A 15,000-nucleotide genomic window follows, 5' to 3' on the forward strand; every position below is an offset into this window, starting at 1 on the left:
CGCCTTCCTTTCAAATACTTACTCTTTCTTATTATCTCTACCTATTATCTTACTTCTTTTTCTCGAAAGAATAATATTTTCTTTTCTTTTTCCTCTTTTTTTTTTTTTTTTTTCTTCTCTCCTCTTTTTTTGTCCTGGTCGTATTAAGTCAGCAAACTAACCTAATTATCTGATCTCAATTAAGACGTCGTCGTCGGTCGTCATTGTCGCGGCGGCCAATTCCTTTCTCAAGTCTCTATCGCGATGAATTCTTTATTTAAGGAATTCAAATAGGAGGTGGTTTTATATACCGGCAAATTATCCCTCAATGCACGAAAGTGTGTTAACATGTTGGAAGAAAAAACCTTCCATCCGACCATCGACCATCCATCTTTCATATAAGGAAAACGCGTTAGACATTCGGCCGTTGTCTTATCGAATGTACTTAATCGACAAGCAGGTTCTCTATCTTTCTCTTTTTTTCTTTTTCTTTTCCACTTTTTCTCTCTTTCTCTTTGCACGTCATGCCCGTGCCACCATACTTAATTTACATTTCTAATTTATACATTTCTGGTTGAACTCGAATGTACAACATTAATGAAAGTTTTTGATATTTTCTTTTTTCTTTCTCTTCTCTTTTCTTTTTTTTCCTTTCTTCTTTTTTTGCTTTTTTTTTTCTTTTCTTTTTTTTTTTTACAGAAGAAACGCTGAAAATTCGAGCCTTGAGAATGAAATTTTTCATTATATTCATTTCGTCCTTGGTTTCCTTTTTTTTTCTTTCTTTTTTCTTTTTCTTTTTTTTTTTTTTTTTTTTACTACTGTCGTTGAATTCGACGATAAATAACGTCGACCTTTTTTTTCCGATCCATCAGTATTTTTTGACATTTTCGAAATTTTTGACATCGATCGAATCGACAAATAATGTCAGAATTTTCTTCGACATAAAAATTATGTCCAACGGTGCAAATTAATAATGTCGAATTTTTCAATAAATGGTACTGAAGAATAATGAAAATTTCCATGATAATTAATCGCGTGAGTAATATCAAAATTGTTCGATATTAATCAGTACAAGTGTCTGATGTAAAAATTTTTTAACGTTAATAAAAAGGTATAATAAGATATAAAATATACTTGGTCTAATTTTAAGGATTTTTTTCGAAAATTTTAACTGAAAATTTCGATATTCGTAAGAACGATAAGTAACGTTAGAATTTTTCAATATTAATAAATCCAATAATTTCAATATTATATAAGTAAATAAATATCAAAAGTTTCAGAATTTTCAGTATACTTTGCTAAGAATTTCGACAATAATAATATCAATACATAATATTATAATAGAATATTTTCTATTAAAAAAAAAACAACAAGTAATCTATGAAAATATTAAAGAATAACAAGTAATTTACGAAATTTCAAGATTTTTTTATTTATAATGTTTATCTTGATAAAACCAATATGTTAGAATTTTTGAATATTAATAAGTCCAGTAATATCGACAAGTAATATCACAATTTTTCTAAAGAAAATTTCGACAATTTTGAAATTAATTATTGGTCAACCGAATAATTTATCATATTTCACAATATTATTGTATTTCGTTTACGGATAAATGATTTCTATGTATACTATTAATCAGAATTATATCGAGTTGTTTCATAAATACATGAAAATTATACTAATCTATGAATTATCTCAATAGCTATGGAAAATGGTGGAATTCTAACCTATAAAATATATCGTATATAATTAACACGATAACGTTGTTATCGTTTATTATAACAAATTGTTTATTAATCGATCGAACAATATTGAAAAACATTGTTAAATTAAACACATTCGAGTGAAAGCAATCAGAATATAAGTCCAATAATGTTTAATAAGTAATGATTAAAAGTTATCAAAAGAAAATCTCGAAAATTCTGAAAATAATTACAATATTATTGTATTTCGTTTACGAATAAATAATTTCTATGTATATAATTAATAAGAATTATAACGAGTTATTTCATAAATACATGAAAATTATACTAATCTATGAATTATCTCAATAGCTATGGAAAATGGTGAAATTCTAACCTATAAAATATATCGTATATAATTAACACGATAACGTTGTTATCGTTTATTATAACAAATTGTTTATTAATCGATCGAACAATATTGAAAAACATTGTTAAATTAAAAACATTCGAGTGAAAACAATGAGACTATATTTAAACGAATGAAAATTTACGAGAAATTTTTGTTATTAGAGAATCGTTTTGCTACAAAATGACAAACACAGACAGTACGTATTCGAGTTAGAACTCTGTCAGATATGTTTCGCGTCGTGATAAATTCATGGACGACAGGAATTGGAATTTCGGTTATTAATTCGAACGTGGCAGGGAGAAATGGTGTAGGTAGGGTTGATGTGAGAGCAACACAGTCGAGAGCCGAACGTTCGTTTCTCGTCGGTTCTCTCTGTGTTCCGGAACCCGCACACGTTTAACGGGCAGACCGCATTTATACCAGTACAAATCAAATGGGATTAAATGTGGTCGCGTAGATGAACATGGGTTCGGTATACGAAGCAGGGAACATAAATTGTAGAGTACCGACTCCACGGATTCGAATCCTCGAGCGGATGTATTTTGTTCGAACGCAATTTGCCGTGTTCGTCGTGGTTCCCGGTTATTCTAGCATTATGTTTCCCGTTAATGAGCTCACTCTATGTCCTATTAGAAATGGAGTCGATGAAAGAGTGATCAAGGATAACATAATTCATTATTATTATTATTTTTTTTTTTTTCTTATAACAAAATTCTATATTTGTTATCTTAAATTAAATTAATCCTTTTTTTTTTTTTTTTTCTTTAAAGAAATATTGACCTAACATTTGATACTTGAAACAGAAATAACTGTTTTTATTTTATTTTTACGACTTCTGAGAATTAAGATAATTTCTAATATATAATTTGATTAGGCGTGTATAATAAATTTTTTCATATTTGTATTATGTAAAATAATATTAAAAATTAATAGCTTTAATTATGACAAGTTTCGAATAAGAGATAAATATATCTTATTAGAAATGAGTGATGCTAATATTGAAATGATAATACGGACAATACAATTTATTACTATTACTTTCATTTTTTTTTTTTTTTTTTTTTTTTTTATAGAAATATAAAATTCTATATTCGTTATCTTAAAAAAATCTTTCAACTATCATTTTATATGTGGAAAATAAATATTATTTTTATTTCTTCTATACCTATTCCTATAATCAAGACAATCTCAGACGCATAATATTCCAACTAAAAAAGAAAAAAAAAAAAATGAAAGAAAAAAGTATACGCATACTACTAATTCCAGAAAAAAGAAAAAACACATACCATATATAATAACGTAAAAAAATTCCAGAACATCATAAATACGTCACTCACATCTGACCGATCGAAAGATCGTCGTTTAGATAAAAAAAAGAATTAAAAAAAAAAAAAAAAAAAAAAAAAAAAAAAATAGACAAACAAACAAACAAACAAAAGAATCATTCCAATTCCGATTGAGGGGGGAGGGGGGAGAGAATACATTGCGTACCAATTAAAAAATCACCGATGTATGTAAATTCGATCGAACGTCCTAATAATTCAATTCGAACGAGAGGGGACGTACGATTCGTTTTCGAGTCGAATTCGGCGTGGGTGCGACATACATTTATACATCAGGGCCGAAGGGAAAGGGAGGAGTAGGAGGAGGAGGAGGTGGAGGGGTATGGAGGAAAGTGGGGTAAGAGGAGGGAAGTGGACCGAAATCGAAGGGGTCAGGTGTGTGTCGGTGGGCCTGAAAAACGAAGTCGAACAAGAAAGAACCGCGAGCGAGAGAGAGAGAGAGAGAGAGAGAGAGAGAGAGAGACAAAGATAGATAGATAAAAAAAAAGAGAAAGAAAAAGAGGAAGAAAAAAGAAAACATACGAAATAAAAATACGAAAGAGAGGGAGTAAGAGAAGGAATAGTCGAATTTCGGTTATTAATATCACGAATGCCGTGTGGATTCCCCAATGGGGGGGCGGTACGACCCCCTCGTGCGCGTCAGACCCAGGATAGGCCCTTCGGAGGCTCGCCCTTGGGACTCCCTTTTGAGACAATGGACGCCTGTGGTGCTGGATGTCTCCGACGACGTCTGGGGACCCCCGTCGCGACGCAAACGCCACACGCTCGGACCCGTTTTACTACTATAGAGACGTCAGTTATCCGTCTCGTTCTCTCTCTCTCTCTCTTTCTCTTTCTCTCTCTCTGTCTCTCTCACTCCCTGTCTGTCTGTCTGTCTGTCTGTCTGTTTATTTGTCTGTCTGTTTTTCTGTCTGTCTCTCTCTTTCTCTCTCTTTTTCTTTCTTTCTTTCTTTCTCTATCCCAATGAGTGTCCCGGGGCACCGATTTATTGGAGACGAGTCTTTCTCTCTCTCTCTCTCTATCTCTCTCTCTCTCTCTCTCTCTCTCTCTCTCTCTCTCTCTCAAAGTGGAATCGAGAAATGTGTCAGGAGGTCGTTCGAGTGCAAGAACGTTCCTATTAAATTTATTCGATTGACTTTTCACGAGAATCGAACAGTTTATTTTTTCTTCTTCTTCTTCTTCTTCTCCTTCTTCTTCTCTCTTTTCTCTTTGTCTCCTCTTTATATATCGATTTAATAATTATGAGATATTTTATTTCCCTTCTTTTATCTTTTTCTTCTTTTTTTTTTTCTCCTCTTTCTTTCTTCTTCCACGAGAATCGAACATTACTCCTTTCTTTTTTCTCTTTTCTCTTTTTCTTTTTTTTTCTTTTTTCTTTCTCTCTTTCCTTTCTTTTTATTCCATTTCCTATCGTTATGTATATTTTGTTGTTATGTAACGATTCTTGTTATTCATTTTTCTAATATCATTTTATCGAACAATTCGAAATTATAGTACAATTTTTCTTTTTTGTTTTTTTTAATATATATGATGATAAAAAGAATTCGATATTTTATGGATGTGTAATAATGAAAGATATAGAAATATTTTTGTAAGATACAATAATTTAAACAAAAAAATGGAACTTTTATTGAAATATAATAATAAAAAAGATGATAATCTGATGATCAAAATATGATGAGAAAGAAAAAAAGATAAAAAGCAAATAAAAATCTTATTATCATATAATGGCAAAAAGTAAAAAAAAAGGAGATAGAAATTAAAAAAAAAAAAAAAAAAAAAAAAGGAAAAAAAAAAAAAAAAAAAAAAAAATAGAAAAGGAAAAAAAAAAAAAAAAAAAAAAAAAAGAAAAGAAGTAAAAAAAAAAAATTTTATTCATATATTTAGATGTAATCACAAAAAAATGAAAATGTCAATAAAAAACAACAATTTTTTCATTAAATTGTTTCAAAGAAATCATACGAATAAAACATTGTAAACATGTTGTCTACCATTACTTTGTATGCACGAGAAATAAGAAAAAAAGAAAAAAAGAAAGAAAGAAAGAAAGATAGAAAGAAAGAAAGAAAGAAAAAAAACAAACGAACGAACGAACAAAAATAAAAAACTGATCCAATAAAAAAGAATAAACGAAGAAACATAAAAAAAAAAAACAAAAAAAAAAAGAAAAGAAAAGAAAAGAAAAGAAAGAGAAAATCGAATACAAAAAAAAAAAAGAAAAAAAAAAAGAAAAAATTGATCGGAGAACAAATTAGAAAAATAATGGATAGCGCGACGAATATAACGGATGGGATTGAAAGTATCGAAAAAAAAAAAAAAAAAAAAAAAAAAAAAAACAAAAAAAAAAAAAATAAAACAAAAAACAAAAAAAGAAAAAAAAAATGAAAAGATTTATCGATACTCTCATATCTATCGTTTATTAATACAAAATATCTTATCTGAATAAAAACATCGAGGGACGTTCGTCGACGTTTATTCTCCTAAGAAAAACTAGTTCCTTACGCGTTCAAGATGTTCTCCCTAGTGATTACTATACGGCTTCTTAAAGTAGCCAATGACCACCGGTACCGTTTCGATTATGCTGTCACACGGTAAAAGAGAATGCGGGAGTATTGGTAATGGAGGTTTATAAAAGGGACGTAGGTAGGTGGACAGCGGTTGAAGGACTAGATTGAGAGAGAAAAAAGGGGAAATAAAGGTTGATTGAGGTGAGGGTGAGGGGGGGAGGGAGGGAGGTAGGGGGAGGTAGGGGGGAGGAAGAATAAGGAAAGGAAGTGAAAGAAGGGGAGGGGTGAGGTTTTATCGAACGAACCTTCCGATCGAATTCGATATGTCGGATCGTATTGGAAAGTGAACGATTAAAAAGATTGGATAACGTATGTGTAACTACTACCATTGGATTATTTATCATAGTCATTTATGTATGATGTAGTAGGGATAAGTAAAGGGAGGAAGAGGTTATAACGAACATCTGTGCTATGCGACATTGTGTTACACGGGATCGCACAGCGGGAAGAAATCTGTACCCAACTACAAAATATATACAGATCGGAGTCGTTTAAAACGTGCATTGTTCTACAATCCATCCCTACTTCGTCCCTCTATCGTCCCTACCACCTATCCCTCCTCAACTCCAACCCTCTTTAGCCCTCTTTTCCCCTCCCTCGATCCTATCCCCTCCTACGTTCACTCCATCCACGACTGCGGTCGTATGTACAATATGTATGACGTTAAGTCTCGTTGCACGATTGATAGCAACTACAATAATAGAAAAGTATTGCTCTTTGGGTTGCTTCGATTTTAAAATCAAATAGTATATAAAATGATAATAATTATTGACGACGTTTGATTCATTTAATTTAGAACTTTGATATGAATTATATGATTACATTCATTTCATATTAGTTTTTATTATTTTTATTATTTATTTTTTTTTTGTATTATTTATTTTTTCTAGTTTTTATTATTTTTATTGATATACTTTTTATTTATTTATTTATTTATTTAATTATTGCTCTTTGGGTTGCTTCGATTTTAAAATCAAATAGTATATAAAATGATAAAAATTATTGACGACGTTTGATTCATTTAATTTAGAACTTTGATATGAATTATATGATTACATTTATTTCATATTAGTTTTTATTATTTTTATTATTTATTTTTTTTTGTATTATTTATTTTTTCTAGTTTTTATTATTTTTATTGTTATACTTTTTATTTATTTATTTATTTATTTAATTATTTAGTTAGTTAGTTAGTTAGATGGTTAGTTATGATTTTTTTTTTTTACTTTATTATGATCCATCGATCTTTACTTCTTTTATCAGTATTGTGTGTGCGTGTATGCATGTATTAAATATTTGTCTATATATAAATATGTATATATGCGTATAGACACACAGACACACGTGTATATATATATATACACATATGAATACACACACACATAAGAAAATTTCAAAATTATAAAAATCTATGTAAGCAAGTATAATATTTCAAGTGTAATTGAAACATTATTAAAATTGCGATAATTGTTTTCTTTTCTTTCTTTCCTTTTTTCTTTCATATTCCTTCAAATAACGCATCCCTTTTACTTATACAAATGAAATGACCTTTAAATTGCTGAGATTTTGTTAGAAAAAAAAAAAAAAAAAAAGAAAAATGTTTCGTTCGGTAAACTTCATTCGGGATATGTTGAGAAAATATTAAATAAATATAAAAAAAAATAAAAAAAAAAAGAAAATAAAAAGAGGAAAGGAAAAACAAAACAAAACAAAGCATTTCGTTTGTATGTATCGCGTGCACGTGCTACTGACTGATGGAAAGACGAAACTTAAATGATCCGAAACAGTGTAGAACATATTTCGTGTTTGCAATGTCGTTATTACATCGTTTAGTTGAACGTACCCGTACCTTCCGCAAACGCGCCGCTTATTTATTATTTCAAAGAAAACTGAAACAGAGAAGAGATATGCGAACCTTGGACCGAGAATCGTGGTCCCTTAAACGTCGCGTGTATGAGAGAAATTATAAGGCTTCGCGGTTAACATGACTCTTCGCGGTACCCGACGAAACGAGGAAACTTCTTCGAATGCCCTTAACCATAGGAAAGTATGTAATTTTGAGATAAACTTCGTAACGATGTATTTTCTTCTTTTTCTCTTTTTTTAATTTCTCTTTTTACTTATTTTTCTCTTTTTATTTATTTTTCTCTTTATTTTTTTTTTTTTTCTTTTTTTGTTTTTTTTTACGTATAACCGTTATTTCCCATATAGGTTGTCAAGGGTAAAAGTAACGTAGATAGAAAAAAGGAAAGAAAATAAAAAGAAAATAAATAAGGTTTAAATTTTTCTAGTTATTTTAAATCTATCTGGTTTAATAATAATAATAAAAATAATGATAATAATAATAATAATAATAATAATAATAATGATAATGAAATTTCATGATAAACTTTGTGACGAAAGGTATTTGTTTTTCAACCTAAATATATATATATATATATATATATATATATATATATATATTATGTTGGAAACTATGAAACGGGCGTTGAATGAAAATAAATAACTAAACAAAAACGGCCGTTTCATAGTTTCCAACATAATACTTATATATTAGGTTGGAAATTATGAAACGGACGTTGAATGGAAATAAATAACTAAACAAAAACGCCTGTTTCATAGTTTCCACCCTAATATATATATATATATATAATAATTTTTTCTTCATACAAATTGTTAAGATTGAAAATAACATGGATACAGGAAAAAAAAAATAAATAAATAAAAATAAAAATAAAAATAAAAATAAAGAAAGAAAGTTAAAAATGTTCTCGTCATTTATTCTATCTAATTTAATAATAAAAATAATAATGTAATTTCATTATAAACTTTGTAACGAAAAATATTTTTTTTTCCCCAACATAAATATTTATATAATAGTTATTTGCCATATATATGGTCAAGGGTGAAATTAATATCAATAGAGAAAAAAAAAACAAAAAAAAAGAAGATTTGAATTTTTCTTATTATGTAATCTATCCAGTTTAATAATAATAATCATGTAATTTCATGATAAACTTTGTAACGAAAAGAACCTAATTTTTTTTTTTTTTAATATGTATATATATATATATATAATAATTATTTGCCATACTTTATGGAGCGTGGAAGTAACATCGGTAAACAATATTTTTTTTTTCTCAATTTCTTTCATCGTTTAATATTTATATTGACGATAACGTAAATAATAATGTAATTTTGAGAAAATTTCGTAAAAAATATACATCCCCATTTTTCATCATATAATCGATAGATTTTCCCCATAAATTTTCAATATTTTTTTTGTTTATCTTCTATTATATATATATATATATATATATATATATATATATATATATAATCTATCTATTAATAATAAAATAACTAATAGTTTAATTTTGCGATAACTTTGTTATCAAATTTTTATTCTTCCTTTCTTTTTTTTTTTTTTTTTTTTTTTTTTTAATTATATAAATAATCTTTATTTCCCATAAGTCATCGAGATTGAGAATAACGTTTAAAAGAAGTTTTACATTTATCTGGTTATTTAATTCATCTATTAATAATAATGTAAAGAATAATTTTGATCTAAAACTTCAGATTAAAATACTTTTTCCATTATAATATAATCGATGAGAGTAACATCGATAAAAATGAATATAAATTTTTCTATAACTTAATCGATCTATTTATAAGAAAATTATGTAATAATACTTACGCCCTGAAGATAGTTGATTTTATCCGTGACATCGTTTCGAATCGCATGATCCATGGGATGAAAAGACATCGTTGAATATATAATAAAAACATTAAAGATGAGAAATCATGATCGAAAAGTCTCAGCATACTTTATGGTTTCAAACATTAATTTTCTTTTTTCTGTTCTTTTTTTCTTTTTTCTTTTTTAAGAAATATTACAAACATTAATAATAATTTAAACCTTTTTTTTTTGCATTATAATTTGTTTTCTCAATTATCATAATTTTTGCACTATTATTTTGCATTAAATTTCAAAATATCATTTTCCTTGTATCTTCAAACTATTATTTTTCTAATTATGAAATACTCATTTATTATATTATAATTTTTTTTTTTTTTTTTTTTTTTTTTTATATTAAAAATCTCGACTTCCCTATAATAATTTTAATGAGATACAAAACGACTATAGTAATTTTCAATCGAAAATATTCATTCGTTATAATATATCAAACGTTAATAATTACTTTATCGAAAAATGTCTATATTATTGTGTTAATTAATTTGTTAATTAAAAATTAGATATAAAATTATTGAAATAATATTCGATAAAGAAAATATTTCTTTGCTATACCGTATTATACACTGATACATATATATATACATATATATATATATATATATATATATATATATATATATATATATATGTTTAATTAAAAATTTCGACGTCATTTATTAATCGATCAAATAATTAAAAATTCGAAACAATTTTTTTAACGAAACTTTTTCACGTGATTTACATTATTAATGATTTCTATAAAAGAAAAGAAAACAAAACAAAAGTAAAAAAAAAATTGATACTATCGTTTTGATGTTTACGTTATAGTGCAAAAAATATTATTAATATATAAATCATAGTTTATAAATAATAAATCGTAATCGATAGAATATAACATCGCAAGAAACTTTTCGATTTTTGTAAAAATCTCATTAAATTTCGAGATCGTTGATCGTAATAATCCATACTCACGGATGTTGGATCCTGAAACAGAGAAAGAAAGTACCAATCGAGTTAGCAATTAAAATTGAAGCGTTGAAAATCAGTAGACCGTCATAACACGGTCAATCTTCGATTTCAAGGATCGATTATCATCAAGGAGAGAATTCTTTTTTCTTTCATTTCATTTCATTTCTTTTCCATTCTTTTTTGTTCGTTGTTTTTTTGAACGTCTGACGTTTTAAAAATACCTTTAACGGAGTAGACACGCGTGGAAACAAAAAAAAAAAAAAAAAAAAAAAAAAAAAAAAAAAAAGAAAAAGGGTGGAGGAAAATTCGAAAAAGAACAAGAAAAGAAAAAGCGAATAGAATTTAGATAGAATAGAGGATAAAAAGTAAAAAAGAAAAAAAAAAAAAAAAAGGATGAAAGACGAAAGAAAAAAGAAGAAGGAACAAAAAAATAATTTTTAAAAAAGTTTACAAAAAGAAATTTTTTGCCAACGATCAGATATTATTATTATTATTATTATTATTATTATTATTATTATTATTATTATTATTATTATGCGAAAGCTCATAAAAATAATCGAAAAAATGTAATGATCGAGACGCGACGAAAGCATCCGTGATACGTGCGCATAATATATATAAGGACGCCGCCGGTTTTCTAACTATAAAGACGTTCATTCTCGAGGCGGTCGTCGTCTCGATATATTCTCTCGACAATTTGTTATGCATGCTCACGATGAACGAAAATTGCATTTAATTCGACGCCGTGGTTCTTTCGTCGTCGACGATCGTCGTCGTCGTCGTCGTCGTCGTCGTCGTCGTCGTCGTCGTCGTCGTCGATCGACGACGATCAACGAAAACGACAACGATCGACGAAAACGACGAAGACGCGTCACGAGAGATCTTTCGAAAGAAAAGAAAGAGAAGATATAAGTGAAGCGAAATAAAAAAATAACATATATATATATGCGTGTATGCGCGCGTGTGTGTGTGTGTGTGTGTATGTATATCAGAAAAAAAATTATATATATATATATATAAAAAATAAATAAATAAATAAATAAATAAATAAAAATAAATGTTATGGGGTATAACGAAAATGGGGACGACGTAGATAGTATAAAAAGGGACGTAGGGTGCATAAATGTAGATGTTCCATTTAAAAAGCCATTTTCGCGTGTTTAGCATAATACGTAATCGCGCGAACCTCCTCCTCCTCCTCCCCCTCCTCCTTCTCCTCCTTCTCATCCTTCTCATCCTTCTCTTCCATCACCATCGATCGGAATTATTTTATCGGTCGTTCGTCCTGAATTTCTACGTAGTCCTGTCATCTTATATACGATATATTCCTGTTGTATACCAAACGATGGATCCTTCGGAAAGTAAGGAAAGAAAGGGACAGAGATAGGAGAGAGACAGAATGTGAATGAAAATGAGAATGAGAGTAAGAGAGAGAGAGAGAGAGAGAGAGAGAGAGAAAATAATGTCGAAGCTATCAGCAAGGATCACGTTCCCCGAACAGTTTATATCCCTTCTCGTGTAAACGAGCCATGAGGTGGTTGTTTTTGGTAGGAGAAAAGTGGCAGAGTCAGAGTGAAGAGAAGAGACGAGGGATCGGGGGAGGGTGAAGGGAGCGGCGGAGGGAGAGGGGGTGAGGGAAAAGAAGAGGGGGTAGGGTGGTATAAATATTCCTTGCACTTTCTTTTGTTGCATCTTCTTGCGCCTTTTACACTATAAAGGAGCCAATATACTAGTGGATTAAAAGTGAACGAATGATTATTATGATGGGGGAAGTTAGGGTATACTCTAAAGCTGACGTTCAGTTTACGACGACGTAAAATTACGTTGAAGAGATACTCTTTCAGTATTATCTTTTCGAACCCCTCCCCGTCCCTCCCACCCCCCTCCCTCTCTCTCTCTCTCTCTCTCTCTCTTTCTCTCTCTTCCCTTATTCCTTTTCCCTACTCCTTCTTTCTTCCACTTACTCCGAACATCTTCCCCTTCTTTTCATACTAACCCATAAAAAGGATGATACTGTTGGTATTACTACGATCTCTCATCGTGTATATTATTAACGGATCATTTTCTATGGATAATGAAATGAATTTAATGTATGAATTATTTTTTTTTTTTTTCGTCGATTATCATTCTTCCGTTCGTTCGGAGATTTATTTATTTCTTTTTCTTTTTTTTATTTTTCTTCTTTACTTTTTATCCATACTTTCTTCTTTTACGTGTTCTTATCAATTATTCGTATGGGATATTTGTCTTTGTTAAAAAAAAAAAAAAAGATAAAAAGAAGGAAATTGTATTTTCTTTCTTTCTTTCTTTCTTTCTTTTCTTTTTATTTTTTCTTTTTTCTTTTTCTTTTATTAAAAAAATATCCCAACAGTTCTATACGATCGTAGAATTGTTACAAAAGTAATTGCAATTAATGAAAATAATTCGTATTTCTTTACACCGACGTAACGAGGGAAATATTTCTTTCGTTGATTGATAAAATTTGAAATCTTCTTTAATACGACTACATATGTATATTGATGTTTGAATTAATGTAAATTATCTAAAGCTAATAATATAAACAATATTATATTTAACAATAATTAATTATTAATTACATTAGAATAATACACAGGATATATTAAATTATGAAATTTTATCAAATTGTCTAAGTAACGTTACAACGATTACAAATATACTCGCTTTTGTATACATTCAATTATTAAAATATCAAATTATATCAAATTGCCTAAGTCACATCATTAGAATAATGTACGATGCATCGCGTTAATTTCATTAAATGATTAATTAATTAATTCTTAATTCTTAATTCTTAAATGATTAATTCTTAAATGATTAATTCTAATATAATTTAACGAATAGACTCGATGACGATAATTTTTTTGCATCTGACAATTGACCATCAAACAACTGTGTGTGTGTGTGTGTGTATTTGTGTGCGTGTGTGTGTGTGTGTGTGTTAGTCAATTACTCAAAACTTAATGACGTCATCGATGTATACCTAATCAAGAAAAAGAAGAAGAAGAAGAAGAAGGAAGAAAAAAATGGGACAACAAAAAGAAGAAATAAAAAGGAAGAAAAAAAAGAAAACAAAAACAAAAAAAGAAGAGAAAGAAACAAGACAAAACAAAACAAAAAAAAAAAGTAGAGGAAGGAAAAAAAAACAGACCGATAGTAGTTTAACTTTATATCGCTGGTAGACTCGTCGTGAAATTGGCCTGCCTGGATACGTTTGTTTATGAACCCTCGAAATGTTCTGCGGTGATAGTTTTCGGTGATAGGGAATTTCAATGTGGACGAGTAGACGAGCTGCGGTTTTCCAGTTCGCTTCAGTTCACCGGCATAGCTCGACCCCTGTTTCGTTTAAATATTCCATAGCAATGCCGTCACCGTTAACGCGTTTCAATCAGTCTACGAGTAAATGGCGATCCCGTTCGTTCTGGCAACCCTTTAAACAATTTCGTTGGCTCTGCGATACAACGTTACCCTTTCGTTTAATCGTTCTCAATTTTTCTCATCCCTTACGTATGTACGTAACAACAGATTAAAAAAAGAAAGCAACGATACCATTTGAAATTGATTAACAAGCTTATATATTTGAATTATTAATTGCTTGTAAATATTCGTGAATAAAAAAATAAAAAATATTAATTTAATTATAACAATTAAATAAATAAATAACAAAGTAAATACGAAACAAAAAGGAATAAATAATAAATATTATTTTGATATCATAGAATTTCTATAATTATTTATTGGTCTCATTGTATTATATTGATATTGATATTATAAGGGGATGATAATTAATATGAATAGTAATGATAATATTAATATTATATAATAGTATTTATATTTAAAAAAAAATTATTATTAATAAAATAATATATTTATTATATATACGTATACATACAAATAATATAATATATTATATTAATATATTAATTATTTACATGTATATGCATACACTCTTTCCACATATATTAATATACAAATATATTAATTATATATAACTAATATAAGTCTTTCTCTAATAATAAAGATTTGGAAAAATAATGTTTTAACTATTAATTCTAAATAATATCGAAATTTTAATTAGAACTTTATATCCAAATAAAATGATAATAATAAACTAAATAAACGACGATAATAGAAAAATAAATAGTATAATCATTAAATTGTATAATATTACTAAATAATGTCGATATCTTTAAAATTGTATTTCTCAAATTAAAATTAAAATATCTTAATAAATGCACATTAGTATGAGAAAAATAATATTAGTATGAGAAAAATAATAAAATATTCAATT

The 15,000-nt window shown here is 28.2% G+C and overlaps 1 protein-coding gene across 6 annotated transcripts in view; it reads right to left on the reverse strand.

Moving 5' to 3' along the window:
• The window catches only part of LOC124956312 (ankyrin repeat domain-containing protein SOWAHB), a 241,522-nt gene that overhangs the window by 76,445 nt on the left and 150,077 nt on the right, over positions 1 to 15,000 (reverse strand). For 4 of the 6 annotated variants that reach the window (XR_007103206.1, XM_047511955.1, XM_047511954.1 and 1 more), the window contains one exon: positions 10,695 to 10,706. The exons of 1 other annotated variant lie outside the window; for it this stretch is intronic. Coding sequence is in view for 4 of the 5 variants with exons in the window: in XM_047511955.1 (XP_047367911.1) it covers positions 10,695 to 10,706 (12 nt within the window). In the remaining variant the exon portion in view is untranslated. Of the gene's footprint in view, positions 1 to 9,683; positions 9,687 to 10,694; positions 10,707 to 15,000 lie in introns of all 6 variants that reach the window. One more of the 6 variants, XM_047511951.1, reaches the window with a different exon arrangement.

Source organism: Vespa velutina, chromosome 21, assembly GCF_912470025.1.
Source record: "Vespa velutina chromosome 21, iVesVel2.1, whole genome shotgun sequence".
NCBI lineage: Eukaryota > Metazoa > Arthropoda > Insecta > Hymenoptera > Vespidae > Vespa > Vespa velutina.